This window comes from Stigmatopora argus, chromosome 12, assembly GCF_051989625.1.
Source record: "Stigmatopora argus isolate UIUO_Sarg chromosome 12, RoL_Sarg_1.0, whole genome shotgun sequence".
In the NCBI taxonomy this organism is placed as follows: Eukaryota; Metazoa; Chordata; class Actinopteri; order Syngnathiformes; family Syngnathidae; genus Stigmatopora; species Stigmatopora argus.
Genome location: NC_135398.1, coordinates 16008663 through 16033609, shown reverse-complemented (window position 1 = coordinate 16033609; position 24947 = coordinate 16008663). Strand labels below are relative to the sequence as shown.

At 42.7% G+C, this 24947-nt stretch overlaps 1 protein-coding gene across 1 annotated transcript in view; it reads right to left on the bottom strand.

Moving 5' to 3' along the window:
• The window catches only part of LOC144086196 (sodium channel protein type 2 subunit alpha-like), an 86916-nt gene that overhangs the window by 12678 nt on the left and 49291 nt on the right, over window positions 1-24947 (bottom strand). Inside the window, 7 exon segments of the mRNA XM_077616040.1 lie at window positions 4429-4551; window positions 6985-7011; window positions 7385-7558; window positions 16895-17049; window positions 17189-17306; window positions 20848-21255; window positions 23224-23580. Coding sequence (XP_077472166.1) covers window positions 4429-4551; window positions 6985-7011; window positions 7385-7558; window positions 16895-17049; window positions 17189-17306; window positions 20848-21255; window positions 23224-23580 — 1362 coding nt within the window.

Below are 24947 nucleotides of genomic sequence, written 5' to 3'. Positions count from 1 at the left end.
TAAAATATAGGCCAGGGAGGGAAAACAATGATGCTGATGCTTTGTCAAGGATGCCGCTGGATGTTGAGTCGTTGATGAAGGAATGTTCTGAGGAACTACCACCCGATGCCATCGTTGCCACGATCCAAGCAATCAAGGTACAGGAAATGTTCCCTTTGAGTCTGCCTTCATTACAGATGTGTTGTTCAGTGACAGATGTAGAGGAGACAGCTGCTGCGTCAATCAGCCCTATACCAAAAGAAGAGGTAAGGAAAGCACAACAATCTGACCTGTTCATTCGTCCTGTGTTGAATTATAAACTGTCAGGTTGTAAGCCATCAGCGGAGGAGTTGAAGTTGCTCAGCCCAAAGACAAAATGTTTGCTCAGGCAGTGGGACAAACTGATAACAGACAGTGACGGGATTCTGTACAGAACCACCACAACCCGTAAACAGTTAGTCTTACCGGAACAATATCGAGAAACAGTAATGAAAGAGTTGCATAATAACATGGGGCACCAGGGTGTCGACCGCACAGTATCCCTTGTGCGTGATCGTTTCTTCTGGCCGTATATGCAGTCTGATATTGAACATTATGTGACTAAAACCTGTCCTTGCCTAAAACAAAAAAAACCATGCCAGGAACAGAGAGCACCATTGACGAATATTGTGACAACACAGCCCTTTGAGCTCGTTTGCATTGACTTTCTTCATCTTGATCGATGCAAAGGCGGATATGAGTATATCCTCGTTATTGTCGATCACTTTACACGTTTTGTCCAAGCATATGCCACCACCTCCAAGTCAGGAAAGGCTGCTGCAAACCTTATCTTCAATGACTTTGCCCTGAAGTTTGGGTTCCCCTTACGTATCCACCATGATCAGGGAAGAGAATTTGAAAATAATTTGTTCACACAGTTGAAGAGACTCAGTGGCATGGCTGGATCCAGGACAACACCTTATCACCCGATGGGTAATGGTCAGGTGGAACGAATGAACAGGACATTGCTGCAGATGCTAAGAACACTGAGTGAGACACAGAAATCAAATTGGAAGGAGTCTTTGAACAAGCTTGTGCATGCGTACAACTGTACCCGTTGTGATGTGACAGGTTATTCACCATTTTACCTACTGTTCGGGAGATCGCCGAGGCTTCCAGTGGACATGCTCTTTGGACTGTACAACAAGTCCGATACAGATGGACAGCAGGACTATGTGGAGAAATGGAGACGAGGGATGGAGGAGGCGTACACCATTGCCACCGAGAGTGCACGGAAAGCTGCAGAACGAGGTAAAAAGCACTATGACACCAAAGTGAGGAGCTCTGTGCTACAACCAGGAGAACGCATCCTGATAAAAAACCTGACACCAAGAGGCGGACCTGGAAAACTCCGTGACTTCTGGGAAGATGCAGTTCATACGGTGGTGAGGCGAATGGGATCTGATCTACCAATTTATGAAGTCAGGCCAGAAAAAGGTAAAGGGCGTTCCAGAGTTCTGCACAGAAATCTACTGATGTCCTGTGATCATTTACCTGTTGAGGCAACACTAGAAGAAGGAAAAATTGGCAAAAGTATGCAGAGAAAGAAACAGCAGCCCGTATCTCATCTTCAAGAGTCAGACGAAGACAGTGGTGACGAATATGACTTTCACTACGAGCCCCTCCAGGTGCTAAATGAGAGCGATGCCCAAGGGATGGAGTCTGAGCACAGGCCACTGTCAGCGAATCAGAGACTCGGAGTGAAGGGCCCTGCTTCCGGACCAGTACAACGAGAAGAGGACTATCAGCGGGAGGACCTGCCTGGTGAGGGAACAAATCTGGCTGTTGAAGATCCTCGTGATGATCATTTATCAGAGACCTCTCCGCCAACCACTGTGAATGAACCTGAGGCGTTGACTTATGAACGGCCAAGAAGGGAGAGACATCCACCACGACGAACGACCTATGATCAGCTTGGTGTCCCCTCCTGTTATAGTACTCAGTCACCACATCAGCTGCTACCTGCTTACCCTGCACCAGGAGTGGTTCCTTGGTTAGTACACCTGCAGCCATATTACATTCAACCACCCTTTATGTATGGACTCCAACAGGCTTGAGCCTACAAGGGTGACATGTATTATGCGAACATGGACTGTTACGGACTGTGATTACAGTTTCCATCCAGTGAACGTGGACCGTACGAGTTGTGGATTATATTTGAACTGTGGCCCTTGCCGCCTGGAGTTTTTCATGAGTATCAGCTTACAGAAGAGGATGTGAAATGACAAGTTCGCTTGACTGTTCAGCATTACAACCAACAAGGGGAAGATATTTGGAATGTACTGATGTCGGGACGACATTTGTTTTTGTGGGGGAGAGTGTGACATACTAGAGTGTTTGATCTATTAGTGTGACATACTAGTGTTTGATTTATTAGTGTGACATGCTAGAGTGTTTGATTTATTAACGATTGCATGTAAAGAAGCTATGACGAGTTTGGATTGAATGTGTGTATCGGTGTTCGATTGTTGATCCTTGGATCCACATGGCAAGTGTGGGGCATGTTAAAGAAGATAGGTATTCGATTATTGATGTCTTAGCAAGTAGCTTGAGGCACGGGAGGTGTGCTGAATCATTACAGTAAAAGTTGGATTGAAGTAACAACAACATCTCGCTGTTCTGATTATTTCCCCCTGTGTCTCAAGGTATGCTGTTTGTTGTAAAGGCTGTTTGAGTTTGGGGTTTGTAATATACACTGTTTAGCGTGTGAGAAAAGAGATAATGGTTATTAATGTTTATTTACTTTTGAATTACGGGCGTGAATGTGAGAGTCTCGGGGCACGCACATGGAATAGCATTTAGCACGCTACCTTCGGCCACCATTATCGTTGACAGTGTCTATAACGGTCATAGAAAGGATGTTATATTATTGATATTGCATTGTTTGCCCTGTTGAATAATAGTAGGACTACTAGAAGTTGTAAAAGTAAAAGATATAACAAGTTATGACCGTGTGTTGAACGAGTGTGTGTGTGCATTGGGTTTTGGGTTCTAAAGTGTTGATAATATATATATATATATATATATATATATATATGGGTGTAATTGTACATTATGTTTTGGGTTCTAACGTGTTGATAATGTATATATATGGGTGTAATTGTATGTTATGGGTTTTTGTGTTAATGATTACAGTAAAAGTTGGATTGAAGTAACAACAACATCTCGCTGTTCCGATTATTTCCCCCTGTGTCTCAAGATCGAATGCAGGGTGTAACACTGGCTCGCCAATACGAGAGTTTTTCAACAATATGCACCATCCTGAAGCAGAAGGACGATATTAAGGATATCAAGCCTTCCAAAGACTAACCATAATTTCCAAGCTGTGCAGTGACATTCATAATGAGATGGAGAGCCTTCCATTAATATGGATAAAAGATAAACAGTTAGCGGGAGATAGCATGATCGAGTCAATAATATGTGAAAAAAAAGCCAGCGGAATTTACATGAATTTAAAAGCAAAGCAAGCATCTGAAAAGGGGAGCCTTTAACACCACCAGAGCGCTTCATTGAAATTAAATTTATGATTGCGTATGTTATTTTACGAGTGCATTGCTGTCCAACAAGTGTCTTTTTCTTTCTTTCTTTCTTTCTTTCTTTCTTTCTCTCTCTCTCTCTCTCTCTCTCTCTCTCTCTCTCTCTCTCTCTCTCTCTCTCTCTCTCTCTCTCTCTATCTCTCCCTCCCTCCCTCCCTCCCTCCCTCCCTCTCTCTCTCTCCCTCTCTCTCTCTCTCTCTCTCTCTCTCTCTCTCTCTCTCCCTCCCTCTCTCTCTCCCATGTGCGCACCCTGCATTGTACTGAATAATGTCTCATTTTAGTATTAAAAAACATCATAACCACTAGTTATTTGTATGTCTGTTAGTAGATGGTGAATTAGAACCAATAAAAATATGTTTTTCCATTGTAATATCCTGTTTTTGGTGTTTATTTCAGAGCGAGGGAACAAATTAATTAGTATTTAGATATTTTTTATGGGAAACGTTGATTTCGAGATACGTGTAAATCAACATACAAGCTCGGTCCCGGAACGCATTAAGCTCGTATCTCAAGGTATTACTGTGCATTGATGCCAATAGTCTGAAAATGGCATCCCAACAAAATACGTACTATGTAACAGACGTCACATGGTGTGTAAAACAAAGCAATTACATGCGCTGAATGAAGCTAGCGGTGAAAGCTCTCTTGACATACTCAGAAACATATTGGGAAATCTTTGTTTATTATATGCAGTATCTAGTGTGGATGAACATTTCTGATATAGACATATTTGGTGCTGTTAACTATTTTATTGTATTGTCATTTTGTTTTAAAATGTAGTAGCTGAAGGTTTCTGCATATGCATTTTCTCCCTACAAATGATGATATGGTTATCTAGATAATCAGTATGTATCAGTGTTGTTTTTGTTCTCACCCTCATGCCCTCAAATCTGGATAGGGCTCTGAGAGGCCGCAAAGCCCGAAGAGTCCTCAGTGATTTGATTGCAGTAAAATCTGAATAACCCAGTGAGTTTGCCACCAGGCTTATCAGAGATACCTACAACAGGAAATGGAATGTGGAGTCTTATTAGGAACAAATGTGGTGAACAACAAAAATAGCCAGACACTCAAATACAAAGCTAGAGGAAGAGGAGAAAAGAATGACACAATCCTTCTAAGGTCTCAGAAAAAAATGAAGAGAAAAATCACTTTTTGTTTTCGTGATTTTGGGACATTCCACAGTTAGAATAACAGAATTTGTGAGATTAAGGTTTGGTTTGTTTGTTGAACCGATTTTAGAACATTTAAACTTCCACTCTATTATACATCCAAAACAAACAAAACAAAATGGCGTTTCGTTGTTGAATGACCCGTGGGTGATTAATATCGATGAACTTGGAAGGATGTCAATGGAAGTCAAGAGTGACCAAACACTGAAAACTATGCATATGCAGTGCCTTGCGAAAGTATCCGCCCCTCTTGAACGTTTCAACCTTTCGCCACATTTCAGGCTTCAAACAAAATATAAATCCTTTTTTGTCAATAATCAAGAAGTGGGGGATGGATGTCTTCATCAGTTTTGGACAATGAGAGACTAAAATTCTCGTTCATTGTTCCTTGTCAAACAGCTCGACCTCAGTGAGTTTGGACGCTCTGCCCAGATTCAGGTCTGGATTTTGACTTGGCTATTCTAACACCTGGATATTTTTATTTGTGTTGATTTCATGCCAAACATATCGTTTTGGTTTAATCTGACCAGAGCATGTTTGGTGTCTCTCAGGTGGCTTGTGGCAAACTTTAAAAAATACTTTTTAAGAAATGGCTTTCTTGCTCACACTCTTCCATAAAGGCTAGATTTGTACAATGTACGACTGATTGTCGTCCTATGGACAGACTATACCGCCTCAGCTGTAGATCTCTGCAGTTCATCCAGAGTGATAACTCTCTTGGCTGCATCTCTGATCAGTCTTCTCTTTTTCGAGATAAAAGTTTAGAGTGACGGCTTGGTTTTGGTTGATTTGAAGTGGTCTGATGTTCCTTCCATTTCAATATGATTGCTTGCAGAGTGCTCCTTGAGATGTTTAAAGCTTGGGAAATCTTTTTGTATCCAAATCCAGCTTTAAACTTCTCCACAACAGTATGTTCCTTGTGTTCCTTGGTCTTCATGATGCTCTCTGCACTTTAAACAGAACCCTGAGACTACCACAGAGCAGGAGAATTTATAAGGACTTGATGATTCTTGTCATTCATTAATTTTCTGAACCGCTTTATCCTCAAAGGGGGGCCGCGAGGGGGGCTGCTTGAGCCTATCCCAGCTGACTTGGGGCCAGAGGCGGGGGACATCCCGAAATGTTGGCCAGCCGATCTCAGAGTACAAGGGGACGGACAACAATTCACATTCACACTCATACCTAGGTGTAATTTACAGGGTCCAACCAGCCTACCCTGCATGTTTTTGGAACGTGGGAGGAAAATTGGAGAGCCGAGAAAAATTGGACAGGCAAACTCTACACAGGAGGACCAGACTGGATTCGAACCCAGGACCCCAGAACTGTGAGGCCTACAGACTAACCACTCATCTGCCGGGCCGCTCCGGTTTCTTGTCAAAAAGTTTCAGTTTTATATCTTTATGTTTGAAGCCTGAAATGTGGCGAAAGTTTGAAAAGTTCAGAGGGGCCGAATACTTTCCCAAGACACTGTATGTACATAATCTATCCGTATATGTATACTCAGATATATATGCAAATAGTATATTGATATATATCAAATAGAGTGAGTTTTATAAAGAATCTGTAACAAATGTGCCAAATAAATTACCAGTTTTCAGCCAATGAGATGTTGAAAATAATTTAGCCCACATAAAGGTCCCAATGGCCTGAATTTCTTTATAAAAGTCAATTTACAGATGTTCTTTTCCAACATATCTAAAGAAGATGCTTAAGATTGATAGTAAAAAAAGAACAAAGGGGGAGGGAGGGAGGTTCTTTGAGTGACCCCCAATTTCAGAAAACAAAACATAATTAAAGCACAAATAAAAGTTGTAGTAACATGACAATATTTTTTTTATCAAGTACAAAAGTTGAGTTTGCAAATAAACAAATCAAGCAAGCTCAACTACAGAAAATCTGCTAAGCACTCATTTAATTACATAAATTATTTACAATATAATAATCTTTGTTAATATTAAAGTTAATGAATAATTCATCATAATAAATAGGCTGAACTGATAGGCTTGATCTTCTGTAGATAGACCATATAGTATGTGGCGCTGAATTGTTTTGATAAAAAAGCCAAAGTCCTGAAGTGCCATGAACTGATGAATTGACAAAACGGCTTTTCATTTTTTTTTCTTGAAAAATACCTTTTTTGTAAACAGTGGCTTTTGGTATCATAACAAACTTCAAATAGGAGAAAAAAGACATTTTTGATGCAGATGCGAGTTTTACTCCTAGAGTTTATACTCACCTGAGACCTAATAACTAAAACTTACCCTAACAATAGAGCGGTCAGTAGCAATCTGTATAACAGCGAGTAAAATCACAATAAGTCAAGCCAGGCCACTGCATGTCTCGGGCAATTTGGTAGATGTCATGAGTTTTGATGTTTATTTCTTTATTTTAAACGCATATGGTCATCCAGTTTAAATGACTGGATGCATTTGTCAAAATATTTTCATTTGGGCCGAAATCCTACTATTCAAATAAAATGTGTAAAAAAAAAAATTCTTCGTTGCAAATCAGTTCCGGTCGTGAACATCCCTGAAAAGTTGTGTAAATTCTATGACAATTACCAGGGATTAAGGCCCTCAAAGCAATCAAATATCAATTCAGCCTGAGATAGGGTTCAACCTGAACTATATCTTGCATGCACATTATTATTTGTTCACTTACATCCACAATGAGAAAGTCGAGCCAGCACCAGTAGTTGGTGAAATACTTCTTGAAGCCATATGCAATCCATTTGAGGAACATCTCCAGTACAAAGATGTAGGAGAAAACCTTGTCTGAATACTCCAGCATAACTTTTATGACTTTTCTCTTCTCAATGTAGATATCCTCAAAGGCCTGCAGTCGAGAAATAACAGTGTGACAAACTGTACAAATTAGTTAAGCCCAATCATTATTCTGATGTGTACCTAAACAGATCAATTTGTTTAAGATACAACTTTAGATGGAATGTAAAATGAAATAAAAGTCTGTGGTGTTTTCTTAGGTATGGCCTAATGGACCACCTATAACAGGGGTGGGCAAACTATTCCACAAAGGGCCGCAGTGGGTGCATATTTTCGTTCCAACCCGTAAGAGGAAACCTTTCCACCAATCTGGTATGTTTGAAGTACAATCAGTGTATTGCAGTCAGGTGCTTCTTGTTTCACCAGAAACCTCATTGGTTAAACTGTCTGTATTGGATCGGTTGGAACAAAAACCTGCACCCACAGCGGACTTTGAGGACCATTTTGCCCGCCCTTGCCCAATCCATGCAATAAACAATGGTCAGAACTGAAAAACAGACAAAGACATGGCTCATCTTATAATTCAAATATGACACCTAGTCTGCATAACTATTAAGAGATTTAGGCATGTGCCAACAAAGGGATTTTGGATTTTTTTCATTCGTCTTGATACTGCAGTTATCTATAAATTAGACTGAAAATGTCTATACAGTAATACCTCAATTATCGTTGAGTGGGGGTAGGGTCACCCCTATTTAATATATATATATATATATATATATATATATATACATATATATGTATATATATGTGTATATATATATATATATATATATATATATATATATATATATATATATATATATCGGAGAGAGAGTTGCAAGAACAACAGACTGTGAGCGGTTCACAGCTGTTAGAGCTCTCTCTCCATCCTGCAGTCCGGTAATAAACCTATTTCCTTTAAATTGATCTCACTCTTTCTTGACCTGCTCCTGAAGATGTATTTCAGATCTATCATACTTTGGTGCCGAAACCCGGGACCCAACATGCCAACAATTGCCGGAGCGACGACGGAGCACGACGAAGGGCAAAATAAAGACTGTTGACAGCATCCTTCATTGGAAGGGTCAACCCGACGAACGTTCCCTCGCCGCTCCGGTGATCTGGTGACGGGTCCCTCTGAACCAGGGCAGGTTTGGAACGAGAAGATCGTGAGTTCACCCTCTGATTTCTGTCTCTGTGAAGTGTGATAATTTGAATTAGTATTATCACTGCGGTAGCATACCTGTCAACTTATACATTTTTCCCGTATTTTATACGTTTTTTGATCATTTCAAATTGTGTACGCCGTATAACAACTTTTGTACGGGATTTTTTTAAAGTACGTTTTTTGTAAAACGGATCTCGTTTTACGCATTTCGGCTCTAATCCGGATCGTCTCGGTCACTGGTAGCAGACGAAAACGTCATCGTCAACTGCTAATATTGTCATGCTTTAAGCATGATATGCGCACACGCATTCCCCTTTCACACGAAACAGGAAATGATTAAATCATTTCCTGTTTCGTTATTTAAGCAGCTATGAGTCATAGCGCTTGGGTCCGAATACATTCACGGTCGCGTCACGACAACGCGGCGCGACCATAACACTTTTACGTGCACCCTATGTGAGTAAATATGTGCCGCGTTGCATTTGTACGGTTTTCTATTGCTTAATACGGGGAATTCCAATCATTAATACGGGGAGGAATTGGCCCAGGTTGACAGGTATGCGGTAGTGTTGAGTCAGGGACTCCACTAAGTGTTGAGTCAGGGACCCCACTAAAATTGTTGAGTCAGGGAACCCACTAAGAGTGTTGAGTCAGGGACTCCGCTTGGTGTGATCAGAAATATTGGGTGAATCACGAAGTATTGAGATCAATTTCGGTAAATTTAGAATCGAATTGTTGTTTAAACTATTAAGTAAGTGATTAAAATGGGTCGAAAAGCAACAAGGGAGATGGGTTTGTTGCCAGACTGCAGAATGGAGATCGGAGGGTTACCGGATGTGGGGTATGCGGATGCATAGTGTGGGAGGTTGCCTGTGTCTGCCGCGATGGGTGGAGAGGCATGGTTTCTGTCTCAATTTGAAGGATATGGAAGGTTTGATGAGTATAGAAGGGGAATTGTTGAAGAAAAGATTTTGGTAAGTGAATAGAAATGAGTTTTGTAAGTGAATAGAAAAGAGTTTTGTAATCATGAAGAAAAGATTATTGCAAGTGCATAGAAAAGAAAGTGTGGGAAAAGCAGCTGAGGGAGTGACAGAGAGATTGTGACAGAGAGAGAGGCAGAGAGAGAGAGATTGAAAAAAAAGACCGTGCACGATATGGGATTCCAAAGAATCATTGATTTATAGTGATAATGGCACCCAAATTGTACCTGGATGGTTTAGATAAAATAATTGACTTAGGATAGGCATAATTTCCCTGGTTTGTCCTGAGCAGGTGAAATATGCTTTGGCATGGGTCATATTAATGGCTATTAGAATATTCATGATATTACAGATTGCATAAACATCGAACAATTGATGTCAACCAAATTATGTTGACCTATTTCCTTTGGGAATGATTATTGCTGATTGGACAGCAAATTTGCAGACCACTGATGTCTGATTATGAGTGTATGCGTGAATGGTTGTCTGTCTTGTGTTTTTGATTGGCTGACCACCAAGGTATAATCAATCGATCAGATATCAAGGTGGAAAAGGATTTGGAAATTTGAAATCGATTTCTGATATCGCCAATGAGCCCTTTTTCAGGGATGGCGGCGATAAATTATGGAAAAAATATTTCGTCAAATTAAAATTTTTGATGAAAATGCAGCAGCAGTACTCCAAATGTCAAACTTGAGGTGGAGGAACAAATAATCTGCTCTGTGAAATTGAATTTGTGGGCACTGAAAAAGAAAAAGAGAAGCTGCGGTAGGAGGCAGAAGGAGCCACTCAACGCGAGAACGGCCTCTATGCAAACAAGCCATGCGTCTCACAATCATTGTTTGAAGTAATTGCCAAATTGAGCCATGGGAGGAGCCATGTCTCAACAGGGGGGGGGGGGGGTGATCAGTATAGTACAACAAACAATGCATGTTCCCAGAGGTCTCCAAACCGACTTTAAATTTTTTTTGCAGAAACTGTCTCACCTGCTGTGGACACAACTTTCAAGGCAATGAACGACCCAAGCGCGGAACAAGGCAGACAGGGACATATCCCTTCGAGGTTCTGAACATGGATTTCATCGAGCTGAACCAAGGTGACATATACAGGTACTGTCTGGTGGTCATTGACACACTTACAGTGGGTTGAGATATGCCCATCCAAGAAAGCGGACGCCAGGACAGTCGCAAAAACCATATGCAAAAGAATCATTCCAAGCCATGGAATATCACGAGTCATTTGGAGTGATGGTGGTGCTCGCTTCGTGAGCCGCGTGATGCAAGCTATGGGATGGAATCTTGGAATTCACCTGAGGTATCATTGCGCCTGCCGCCCCAAAGTGCTGGACTCGTTGAAAGAACCAATGGAACAGTAAGACTCAGACTGGTGGTGGAGGAGACAGGAGAAACATATTCTCTCACTCAGTGGTTATGCAAAATGTCCCAAGAAAGAACTGTGATAAATGCAAATGATCTGCCGACATATTCTCGGTCTCCCACACAGGAGGTCCTGTCCCCAGGCGACCTGGTACTCGTCAAGGTGATAAAAAGAAAGTGCTGGTCATCTCCAAGTTGGGACGGACCTCACTGTGTGATTTTGACCGCTAACTTGACCAAGTCGGCCACCACCGTCAAAGCTGATGAACGAGTGTTGGAGCTCATGACCATGATCCAGTGTGGGGCTCGGATGTCCCCCTCAAACAAAAACACTGGTCAGTCTCCTCCAAAATCCTGATGGCTCTGTTCCCCTGGGTGGGAGCGGCAAGGAACGCCCTGCGTCTGGAGACTATTGACTGCAGGTTCTGGGCCTGTGTCGGCGCCTCAGTCTGGCTGCAGCAAGGCCGAGAGGCCCAGGTAGCCGCCATGGCCCAGGTGATTGTCCAGGGCCGCCCTGCTCTTGATGGAGTGGCCGCCCAGCGGAGCTCATGACCATGATCCAGTGTGGGGCTCGGATGTCCCCCTCAAACACAAACACTGGTCAGTCTCCTCCAAAATCCTGATGGCTCTGTTCCCCTGGGTGGGAGCGGCAAGGAACGCCCTGCGTCTGGAGTCTATTGACTGCAGGTTCTGGGCCTGTGTCGGCGCCTCAGTCTGGCTGCAGCAAGGCCGAGAGGCCCAGGTAGCCGCCATGGCCCAGGTGATTGTCCAGGGCCGCCCTGCTCTTGATGGAGTGGCCGCCCAGCGGGGAGGTGTGTGTGCCGTGGTGGGAGACTCAGGCTGCGCCTTCATCCCTGCCGGCACGTCCTGCTCAGTCCATGATGCCCTGCAGGCTATGAGGAACATGCAGAGCGCTGTGACCGGAGATCCGGTTCCACAACGAGGATGGCTTGACTGGTTCCTCTCGGGTTCATGGACACAGACTCATTTGAAATCCCTAGTACCGTTTGTAACTGTTATTGCTCTCGTGCTTGTTATCCTAACCTCTTGTTTACCCTGCTTCTCAGCTTTGATAAAACGTATCATTAATGCCACAGTCGAACGTACCATGATTGTTGAAACATAGCTAATGCTAACTCGTATACACATGCAACAATCCATATCCCAATCTGATCCTGATGTCGCGCTACAGACCATGAGGCGATCGTCCCAAGCGGGAGGTCAAGGGAGCAATTTTCCCTGAACTGTGTGAGGGTTTTCGCCCCCTTCTGGTCGGTCTAAACTCCAGTTCGAAGTAATTTGTGAAGAATTTCGTTCAAAAGTAGCGTCGGTAATGAATGAAGTTTGGATGTTTTTATAGTCACAGCAGGAGGGAATTGTGGGATAGACTGGCCAACTGGCTTAATAATTGTTTGTTCATGTCACGCCATGTGGCCAAACTCGCTTTACAATTGTTTGTTACGATCGTAAAATGTAAGATAGACTGGCCAAACTGGCTTTACAATTGTTTGTTAAGCTCGTGGAATGTAAGATGGGCTAACTAGCTGGCTTTGCAATTGTTTGTTCGCATCGGGAAATGTAAGATAGGCTGGCTAACAGGATTTGCAATTGTTTGCTTGTATTGTGCAATGTGGCCAACTGGCTTAATAATTGTTTGTTTGAATCGTGCGATGTAAGATAGGCTGCGGCAGTTTGTGTGAGCTATAAAAATATTGTGTTTGCATAGAACTTAGCCCTGCAAATGTCTAACCATATCAGCCTAAAGTTTTGTTTACATAAACTTTGTCCTACATCGCTCTCTTAGAAATATTACCCTGTTTTCCTATATAAAGACTGACCCACTGTTCATTCGGAGAGAGTTGCAAGGACAACAGAGAGTGGTTCACAGCTGTTAGAGCTCTCTCTCCATCCTGCAGTCTGGTAATAAACCCATTTCCTTTAAATCAGGGGTCTCAAACCGGTCCTCAAAGGGCCGCAGCGGGTGCAGGTTTTCATTCCAACCCAACAAGCGGACACCTTTTGCAAGTGTAATCAGCTGATTGCAGCCAGGTGCTACTTATTTTAGAAGACCCTGATTGGTTAAAATGTTGACACTGGAACGATTGAAACAAAAACCAGGACCCACTGCGGCCCTTTGCGGAATGGGTTTGAGACACCTGCTTTAAATTGATCTCACTCTTTCTTGACCTGCTCCTGAAGTTCTATTTCAGATCTATCAGTGGTAGTAGTAGTAGTGGCAGCAGCAGCAGCAGCAGCGGGGAGACAACAGTTGGAACCTTCATGAGGTGTCTCCCGAGAGGCCGCCTGTCGCGGCCTGCGAATCCAACAAAACCACCCAGAGCTGCCACCCAGGAACGTGGCGCCCTACGTTTTTCATCCAGCCGGAGATATTCGCACTGCCCCACACCTCCGGCTACCCCCTGGATGAACTAATCCGCGTTCCAGTGACAGCTCTAGCGCTGCTGAGGGTAATCCTCAGGCGCCTGGGTGACCTAACAACAACAACAGCAGCAGCAGCAATAGTAGTAGTAGTAGTGGTGGTGGTAGTAGCAGTAGTAGTAGTAGTGGTAGTAGCAGCAGTAGGAGTAGTAGTGGTAGTAGTAAAGGGCACATTCAGTCAATGGTGGTGGTAGTGGTAATTTTAAGTTATACTAGTAGCAGCAGTAGTACCAGTAGAAGATGTAGTAGTAGTGGTAGTAGTAGTAGTGGTAGTAGCAGCAGCAGTAGTAGTAGTAGTAGTAGTAGTAGTGGTAGTAGTAGTAGTGGTAGTAGTAGTAGTGGTAGTAGTGGTAGTAGTAGTAGTGGTAGTAGTAGTAGTGGTAGTAGTAGTAGTAGTAGTGGTAGTAGTAGTAGTAAGGGATTGTGTTATACATCCACTAGATCGGGGTGGCCAACTCTGGTCTTCGAGAGCCCCTATCCAGTCTGTTTTCCATGTCTCCCTCCAACAACATACCTGAATCAAATAATCGGGATTGGTATGAAGCTTCTGGACAGCTTGCTGATGAGTTGATCATTTGATTCAGGTGTGTTAGAGGAAGGAGGCACGCAAGTCCAGGGAGAACATGCAAACTCCCCACAGGAAGGTCCGAAGCTGGGATCGAACCCTCGGCCCCAGAATTCTGAGGGCAACGCACTACACACGTGCTTTGGGACGTCTTGATAAACCAATCTTGATCAGTATATAAGGTGCATTGGATTATAAGGCGTACTGCTGGCTTTTGAAAAAATTGAAGTGTTTTAGTTGCATCTTATAGTAAAGAAAATAAAGTACATAATTCATTTTTCACCCTTTGTAATAACTCTTTCAGGTTTGAATTCATCTTTTTGTCCTTACGACTGTATACAGAATAATTGTTGTTTAATAGGCTTTTGGTACACAAACCAATATTCTTTACGGCAGTCGACACTTCACGTGATCTGAACAAGTCCTTGAGAAAATCTGTAAAAAAATGACATTGTTTGGTTGTCAAATTGCAACTCCATGATATGATAGCCCTTATTGGGATTCTGTCTATGACAGTGCTTCTCAATTATTTTCTGTTGGGCACGCATTAAACCTTTCGCAATTAAAAAAAAAGTATTTTTCTATAAAATTGTAAGTACACTTCTGTATAACTCCCTGAGCAAACTCTGACCGTGAGCGCACCACTGCTATCTACTGAGTGAATGTGCAACGGCACTTTATTGTAGCCTGGCAAATACAGTGGTACCTCGAGATACGAGCTTAATTCGTTCCGGGGCTGAGCTCGCATGTCGATTTTCTCGTAACTCAAATGAACGTTTCCCATTGAAATGAACTAAAAAACAATTAATTTGTTCCAACCCTCTGAAAAAACACCAAAAAACGGATATTGGATTGGAAAAATTATATTTGTTCTAATTCGCCATCTATTAACAAAGTAACACATAACCAGTGGTTTAATATTACTAAAATGTGTTTAATAGTACTAAAATTATACGGATTTCGAAGAGGGGAGAGAGAGAGAGACAGACAGAGAGGGGAGGGACGGGAGGGGTGCTCTTTGCATGGCAAAGCGCTCTTAACATAACATAAACAAATTTAAATGAACTTGAATTACGATGCAGACACACTCAAAAATAGGTTTAATCGAACCTAACACTAAACGTAATTCAATTTTTTTTGGGACATTTTGATACCTTTCTTCTTGGCTCTTTTTGCCCCGCCTCCACACTGACTTTCAGTCAATATCGAGGGTTGTTTGAGTTTGTATTCCCTTCAAAATATTCCCAAAATGATGCACACAAATGTCCTCACAATAGGATAACGCACGGCCACTTGCCAACGAGAAGTAGTATATACGCCATTCGCACTGACTAATGGGAAAAAAAACTGAAAAAATGCAACGCTCCGCCCAGTGCTCGCAGAGACATTACAAAGAGGGAGTTGCGACCAGAGACATTACACGACGGAGTTCTTATGAGCAGCATCTCGCATCCGCTGTCTGCTCGTATATCAAAATTTGTCTTGTATCTCAAGATAAATATTTGCCCGAAATTTTACTCGTATCTCGAATTGCTTGTATGTCGGGCCACTCGTATGTCGAGGTACCACTGTAGTATGATTCTTAAGTCAGAATCGCTTTGCGCCTCCCTGGCATCACTCTGCAATCCCCTAGAGGTCCTCGCCCCACTATTTGAGAAGCACTGCTCTCTGGACATCAACCAAGGTATGACACCCACATCTTCGGACAAATAGGGGATTAGAAACTTCATGGAACAATGATTCATTCATAATATCTATGCTCGATGAAGCAACCAATTCATTCATTCGTTTGTTCGTTCGTTCGTTCATTCATTCATTCATTCATTCTTTCGTACCGCCCATCCTAGAAAGGGTTGCGGAGATTGCTGGGGTCTAAACCAGCTGTCTTTGGACGAAAGGCAGACTACACCCTAGACTTGTCGCCAGTCAGCTGTAGGGCACACAGAGAGATAAACGACCATCCGCACCCCAAATCATACCGCCGCCAGCAGGAATTGAGCCCGCGCCTGCCCGCACCGAAGTCAGGCGAGTGAGTAACCAATTCTAACACTTAATCATAAAACAATTTTCAGTAAACATCTATTACTTGTTCTTTAGAAAGACTTATCACTAATTCGGGCATTTCTGTACTCATGTTTATAAACAAGGCAACTTTTAACCTGGAGCGATATTAGCCTCCAATTCCATTTGGGCGACGTTGGCTGAAAAGAGGAGTTTAGTATATGCACTAAGGATTTGGAATTTGCCAATTTCTACGTAGGTAGTGTTTTAGACACAAAAAGAAGCCCTTGTGAGCGGTTTTAAGGAGGTTGAACGTACTATTTGCGATTTCTGCTTAGATGTCAAAATAAACTGTTGTGAGCAGTTAAATGAGGTATTACAAATACATTAATACCTTGACATACAAGTGCCCCAACATACAAGAAATTTGAGATACGAGTAAAATTCCGAGCAAATATTTGCCTTCAGATACGAGACAAATTTTGAGATACTACGAGCATACGAGACAGCCAGGTGGCTGAGACGCGAGACGCTGCTTATGATAATAGTCTTTCTCGACGCATCTCCCTCGTGTAAAGATATTTACGAGCACTGGGCAGATTGTTGCATTTATTCTGTGTTTTTGTGTTAGTCAGTGCAGAATTAATGGAAAAACAATGGGTCCAAAGCAAGCAGCTTTTTTGTTTTTCGATTATTGTGGCCATGTCTGATCTACATTATCTGCGATATTCAATGGATTACTGTAAACGATTTCAGCACATTCACGACCATGCTCACTCCTAGCCGCCCTCAAATAGTGCGGGTTGACTATTGAGGCACTTTGACTTGTAATGTCTTGTAATTACACAGCATACATTAAATTAGGATGATACTTTACCAGAGCGCCACTGCTGAGAAGGATCATAAAAATGATGAAGGTCTCAAACCAGCTGTGTTCCACAATCTGGTAGCAGGTCTTTCTCAGTCTCCACCAGGCCTGGCCCAGACCTTGGCTGATGTCAATTTCACAGCATGGGCAGTGCTTCACGCAAACTATAAGTAACATGTAAACGCACGGAAAACAAATAAATTGAAACATGACGCAAAACAAGCAAAACCCTTAAAAGGTTGATATTTATCAGAAGGGAATTAAATCTCTTGAAAGGAAATGTAAAGTAATTAATATACAAACATTCTGGGAAGCATTCCTCTGGCTCTAAGCACCCTTCAGCGAGATCAGAAAAATTGTCCAGCTCTTCACCAGGCTTCTTCAGATCAACCGTGCTGCCTTCTGAAAGGCTTATCATCTCCTGGGAGGTAGGAAATTCTGAGGTTAGCAATTCACAACTCAACTATGAATATTTACAATGCCAGTACCAGGAAAAAACTGATATATTTAAAACTAGAGGAGCACTCTGAGAGTGTACAACTCTGTCTAAACACCCAAATTCAATTTGGCCCTGTGACCCTAAAATTGAATAACCTTCTGTTTAATATTGCAAATACAGTGGTACCTCGACATATGAGTGCCCCGACATACGAGCAATTTGAGATATGAGTAAAATTTTGAGCAGACATTTATCTTGAGATACGAAACAAATTTTGATATACGAGCAGACAGCGGACGCGAGATGCTGCTCATAAGAACATCATGGGCACTGTCTCTCCCCGCAACTCCCCAATGTAATGTCTCTGTGGTCGCAACTCCCTCGTGTAATGTCTCTGCAAGCACTGGTCGGAGCGTTGCATTTTTTTCTGTGTTTTTCTTTTCCCGTTAGTCATTGCGAACAGCGAGGCGATCTTTAATACGAGTTATATAGACTACTTCTCATTGGCAAGTGGTCGTGCGTTATCCTATTGTGTGCATCATTTTGGGAATGTTTTGGAGGGAATACAAAATCAAACAACCCTCGATATTAATAATAACAAGAATCCATCATACTATATTGTACAAAAATACACTCTTAAAAAACACAAATTTTGACACTCTCAAACTGCAACCCTGTACCGTAATTCTTGGTACATTATTATCTTAATTGGGAACAGGTAGTTTCTATGAGCCTCCCTAAGTTGCTCAATTGTTCATAAATGTTAGGACTAGCTTGTTATTGTTTTTACATTGCCTTCTTCCTGTGTTCTGATGTTCATTTCCCTACTCTTGTTTGTCGCTCCTGTCTTGCCGTTGCGCTCGCGCAGCTGCGCGTCATTGAAAATTAGTTCCTGCAAATGAGTGCCTCAAGATACGAAAAAGATCCAAGTTACCAAATCCCCCCAAAGTTAAATGCATTTCCTGTATCCGTTATTTTATTTTGAAGTTGTTGCGGATAGATTGATTCTAATTTTATAAGCTCTCGACACTCTACTGGGCTCTCATTGGCTGTCTCACAACAACCACTATACATGTTTCAAGATTCTCTTCTGTACTTTTGACTGCCGTTCCTCATCACAGAGTTCTGACAGTGTTTTTTGTTGAGTTTTTCCAAGTGTGGATAAAGCAGCTGCTTCTGTTTTTATCAGCATTCCTCCGAAGAAAATTACCAGCGTGAATGAAAAGTACTAGTAGTCAGCGAGGAGCATAAAATCGAGCTCAGCAATCCAAGAGCAATATAACGAGAAGGCGGACAATGAGGAGCAACAAGCATTCTAACAGCGAAAATTAAAGAAATGCTGGAGAAATTTCAGGAACTTTCTGTCTTTGTTGAAAAAACACATCCCGAAAGTCTTCACGGGTCGTGTGATCGCCCATTTTGACAACGTTTGTTTGTTGCACTATAGAAACATTATTAAAAGTCGTCAAAGGCAATCGTCTTTGGATATGTAGTTCTTTTTCCAAAATGTCCGTCAACCAGCTGTTAGGGTTGCTTGGTTTTATGCTTTCAAGGCTGTGTACTGAGTCCTCTTCTGTACTCCCTGTACACTTATGACTGTACACCAACCCACCGGTCCAACTACATCATCAAATTTGCTGATGACACCACTGTGGTCGGACTCATCTCAGAAGGGGATGAGGCGGCCTATAGAGACGAGGTCAACAAACTGTCTTCGTGGTGCTTGATGAACAACCTCACACTGAACAACACAAAAACTAAAGAAATAATCCTGGACTTCCGCAAACAGAGCACAGATCTGGCCCCACTCCTCATAAATGGAGTTCGTGTAGACAGGGTCCAGTCCTTTAAATTCCTGGGGGTCCACGTCACGGACAAGCTCTCCTGGTCCACAAACACCACGGCAGTAGTGAAGAAGGCCCAGAAACGACTCCATTTCCTGAGGGTACTCAGGAGGAACAACTTGGACACTAAGCTTCTGGTAACCTTCTATAAAGTCACTGTGGAGAGCATCCTGGCATACGGCATCACAGTGTGGTACGCTGGAAGCACGGCAGCAGACAAAAAGGCCATGCAGAGAGTGATCAACACTGCCCAGAGGATCGTCGGCTGCTCTCTGCCCTCACTGGAGGATATTGCCAGCCCTCGTTACCTCAGCAGAGCCGGGAACATTGTTGGGGACCCGGACCACCCTGGTCACGACCTGTTCCAGCTGCTTCCCTCTGGCAGGCGCTACCGGTCTCACAAGGCACGGACAAAGAGGCTTAAGGACAGCTTCTTTCCCACAGCCATCAGGACTCTAAATTGCAGTAGCACGACACACAATCCCCTCTGTGTAACAACTTCGGGGTGAGGAAAGATGAAGGACGTTGGGCGGCGATCTGCCTCCTGCTGGCTGACTGGGTAAGTAGGCAGACAGTGGGAGGTAAGTGATCCATTTTATTCTTTGTTGGCATCGGTGAGGCAAACCTTTCGCAGTCGCCGGGAGTTGGTTGCGCTCGGGAGGTGATGCGATGTATCCATCATGGCAGAATGCCGGCAAGTCTGAAACTATCACTTGGTTGGGCTCTTGCCTGAGAAAAGTGCACTTTGTGGAGAAGCACCTTCAATTTCGTCATACGCAGCAGGGTATGATGACAATTAGGCTTTTGTCTAGTCAATGATGATGACAAGCCTAAGTCTGATTTTATTTTATTTATTTATTTTATTTTCCCCCCCTGGTGTTATCCCACATCCCAAAAACATGCAGCGTAGGCTTGTTGAACACACTAAATTGCCCCGAGGTCTGAGCCTGACCCTGAATGGTTGTCCATTTCCTTGTGCCTTACGATTGGCTGGAACACCGATACAGGGTGTCCCACGCCTGGTGCCTATAGTTAGCTGGGATAGGCTCCAGCACCCCCCATGAGCCTTGTGAGGAAAAGCGCTTCAGAAAATGAATGAATGAATGTGTATGTTATGGTGCCAGTTATTAAAAAAATGACCTCTCAGAACTGTACCTAAAAATAATGTAAAATCACAGTATTAATATTCATTTCTCTTCTGGTTGTGATGTTTTGTGTAAGTATTTTTTTTTGTTACTACAATGCAATTTGGCGGCCCGGTGGCGCGACTGGTTAGCGCGTCGGCCTCACAGCTCTGGGGTCCTGGGTTCAAATCCAGGTCATGTTCACCGGTGTGGAGTTTGCATGTTCTCCTCTGGCCTGCGTGGGTTTCCTCCGGGTACTCCGGTTTCCTCCCACATTCCAAAGACAGACTGATTGGACACTCTGAATTACTCCTAGGTATGGGTGAGTGTGCATGGTTGTCCGTCTCCTTGTGCCCCGCGATCGACTGGCCACCGATTCAGGGTGTCCCCCGCCTCTGCCCCGGAGACAGCTGGGATTGGCTCCAGCACCCCCCGCAACCCTAATGAAGATAAGTCGGTTCAGAAAATGAGATGAGATGAGACAATGCAATGTGTTTGGTGTTAAACCTGAGGTATGTTGCGTCATAAACAGAAGACAAACTGTGTCAGACTTACTTTCTGGTTTGAATCTTCTGATGAATCAGACATTTCCTCCTCCTCCATTAACTCCACATCCGATTCTCCAGGTGCGATTGGAACAATAATTGTCAAGTTTGGGTTCGTCATGTAGCTGTCCTCTTCTGGTACGATGTACTTCTCTCCATCAAGTTTGTGAATTCCACCGTTACTTTCCAGGTGATTCCCAACAATCTTGAGGCCCTTACAGTTATCTTGGGCTTTCTTCCGTCTGCAGTTCAAAGTGTGGTTGAATAGGTGGATCATACTTGTGACAAGCCAAGAAAGACCAGTATGGATGCGAGCGATAGCAAGTTGGATATTATTCAAATCACCATCCTCATCTGGAGCTGAGAGGTTGTCAGAGCTGAATGAACTGAGCAGCAGGGCAAGGAAAAGATTCAGTACCTATGGAAACACAATAAAATATTTTTGTGAGCCTCAAGGGTGATAGCGATTTCTTCTCATACATTCATATTTAGATTTACTTAGAGAGTAAGTACCTAGACGCTAATTAATTATTCAAGAACTATTGTACAGCAACCTTTTATGCTTTATGAATGAGCCAACTATCACATACTTTTTGAATCATGTGTGAAAACGTTAACTTTGCCATGCCTACTTAAATCTGTCAATATAGAATATTCTACACAAAAGCTGTGCTTTCAGTTATTCTAAACTCAATTTCATTCAACTTCCAGGTAATTTGTCTACAAGCTTAGAGAGCATCAGCAGGAAAAACACACTGCACTGTATGTACACGTGCATGTGTGCATATGTGATGTGCACAGTTGGTGCAAAAGGATCATCTTTAGACAGTCAAAGATGGGGAGCATGAGCAGTTGATTAGTGATGAATGACCTTTGACTTCATTGCCCCTTAATCACCCTGGATAATCTCTTGGATAAACAGCTTTCCAGCGATTCATGTGCAGAAGACTATTCTGTACCCGAGACAAGGCATACTGTGGTAGTCATAACGTCTATGCCCTAACAAGGTAATAGAATAACTAGTACAATCTACAAGTGCATACAGGTGAAAAAAATACAATTTCAATTGCTTGTGTTTTGAGCTGGTGTAATTTTGTCAAATTATTCATAGCATAGCAGACAGATGTTCATTTATTGTACCGTAGTGGGACATAATATTTACTGTAAATAAATACCTATTTAGCTACAGATTTCTCGAAAAACAATGTATTTAAATTTATTTGTTCTTAAAATTCCTTTTTTGCATCATGTGTGACATTGTACGTCAATTGAAAATTGTAATGAATTTTGAAGCACAAACATTGTAAACTTAGAATAATTGATCACAAAGCAGATTAATTTGGGATGACATGGCTTTTTGTGCAGGCTCCCTGTGACTGAGTGGTTAGTGAGATGGCCTCACATTTTTGAGTTAAAAGGTTTCAATCCCAACTTCTGACTGGAGCCTATCCCAGCTGACTCTGGGCCGGAGGCAGGAGACACCCTGTATCGGTGGCGAGCCCCGGAGCTATGAGGCCGAAGTGCTAGCCACTCAAACGCCAGGCTGCCCCAATTTTAATTTTGGCCACAAAAAAATAATTAATTTTAACTTGAGCTATAAAAATTAATATTTGAAAATTATTGAAATATATTTCCACTCCCAGGGTGGCCTGGTGGTGCGAGTGGTTAGTGTGTCAGCCTCACAGCTCTGGGGTCCTGGGTTCAAATCCAGGTCACATCCCCTGTATAGAGTTTGCATGTTCTCATGTGTGGGTTTCCTCTGGGTACTCTGGTTTCCTCCCACATTCCAAAAACATGCATGGTAGGCTGATTGGACACTCTAAATTGCCCCTAGGTATGGGTGTGAGTGTGCATGATTGTCTGTCTCCTGCCAGGAGACAGCTGGGATAGGCTCCAGCACCCTCCACAGCCCTAATGAGGATAAAGCGGTTCAGAAAACGAGATGAGATGAGATGAAATTTCAACTCCCACTATTAAATTTTGTGCACCTTTACAAAAGAAAATGCATGTTTAGCGCTTTTGCGTCATTTATAATCTGAAAAAATTTCAGAAAAATTACATCAGATTCTGACAGCCATAGTCTGCCCACTAACCATGAATGATTCCCATTCAGGGGGAGAACATGCAAACTCCATAAGTGAGGAACCACCAGGGATCAAACCTTCAATCACAGAACTGTGAGGTCGACGCGCAAATCACTTGAACACTAGGCCAGCTACTTTCACCATAAAAAATAAAAAAACATTCATGAAAGTCTAAATTTTCAATTGTGAATGCCTATTTTTAGGTATTAGGGGCCAGTCCTGTGATCGAACAGTGATCAGTACAGATGGGTTAGCAGTACATGGATGATTTGATAGTCAGAAAACGACATGGATGGACTCACCACCAAGTTTCCAATGACCATGACCAGCATGAACACAAGGATGCAGAGGGGTTGCCCTGCTACTTCCATACAATCCCACATGGTCTCAATCCACTCTCCACACAGCACCCTGAACACAATCAGGAAGGAGTGAAAGAAGTCCTTCATGTGCCAACGTGGAAGCTGACAGTCATGAGAGATCTTGCACACACAGTCCTGGTAGTTCTTGCCAAATAACTGCATGCCCACTACAGCGAAGATGAAGACGATGATGGCCAACACCAGTGTTAAGTTTCCCAGAGCACCAACTGAGTTGCCAATGATTTTTATTAGAGTGTTGAGGGTCGGCCAAGACTTGGCCAGCTTGAAGACACGTAACTGATAAAGAGATCAAGGTGGAGAAACATAAAATCAAAATGTTGTAACCTCCTATTGGTGGTGGCTGAACAAAGATCAGTAAAATACTGATATTCTTTAAAAGTGCTGTAAATTCAAAGCAAAAATTGAAAACTTGTTGGATTGGGCAAAAGTGAAGACACATTTAAACAATAAGTGCTGTGATTCTGTCAGCGTGCCCATGCTGACTGTAAATCATACTTGCTAGAGTTGATGCTAATGTGGTTTGCATGTTTCTTCTGTCAACCCAATTGTATTTGTGTTTGAATTATTCGAGCCAGAATAGAATTCTGAAGGAGAACACAGGATATTTCTGTCAGTCCAGCAGAATGTTAAGAGTATTTTATCAATTTAGAAATAATCAATACATATTAGTCTAGGGGTTCGGTGAGTCGTTCTCAGGGGATCGATGGAGCCTCTGCTGCGGAGGTCAAGAATCATCGACTCATCATGTCTATTCACGATAACATGGCCCGCTTGACTTTCATTGGCTGCAGATGATCACATGACATATTGCTTGGCCATTCAGTGCTGCGACAAATTTCTACACCGTATTTTCACACCTATGGGGTGCACTTGCACTTAAAAGTCTAAAATTTTCTCTAAAATGGTCGATGCGCCCAATCGGTCGAAGCGCCTTCTCTGTGCACGAAATTCAATTTTTGTATGGCCCTGACCGTTTGAGTGACTGGTTTTATTTCTTGCCGGCACGCTACTTATTGCGATCAACCCAGCAGACATTCACCCTAAAAATAGCCTCCCCGCGCATTCAAAGCGTTACGGTAAATCCGTTTAAAACATCCCAAGGGAGTGGCAAGGCATTTGACTTCCGTGTGCTTGCAGCGCTTTTAACCCTAAAAAACACTCTCAATACTCAAAGAAACAGCATATTAGAGCTATAAAGAGGAAATGCCTGACGTGAATGACAACAGAATGCAGGTGTGAACGCTTGGAAAATGGACAGAATCCATGGATAAAACACAATTTAACAGCTATGCTAACGGATTGTTAACGGATGGCCAACATAGTAGTTCGGGCAGGCAGCGTCGCACGAGTTATGTGACGATTTGGAATGAATTGTCGATGCCGATATAACAGCGAGGAGAATGAAAGGCTTGGGAGTGATGCATGTCGCGAGTTACAATGGATTGTGGATGACTGGGCTCAAGTGTCGGCCAGCACTATTGTTCAAGCTTTCGCCAAAGCTGGAATCAAGTTCCCGGAATACACAACTCTGACTGACAGAGCCTAGCATGTTAAACGCCAAACTCTTTATATCAGAGTGTACCTTTTACATCAATAAAGCATTACTATCAAACTTAGTTTTGCTCGTGCTGTCTTTAAAATAA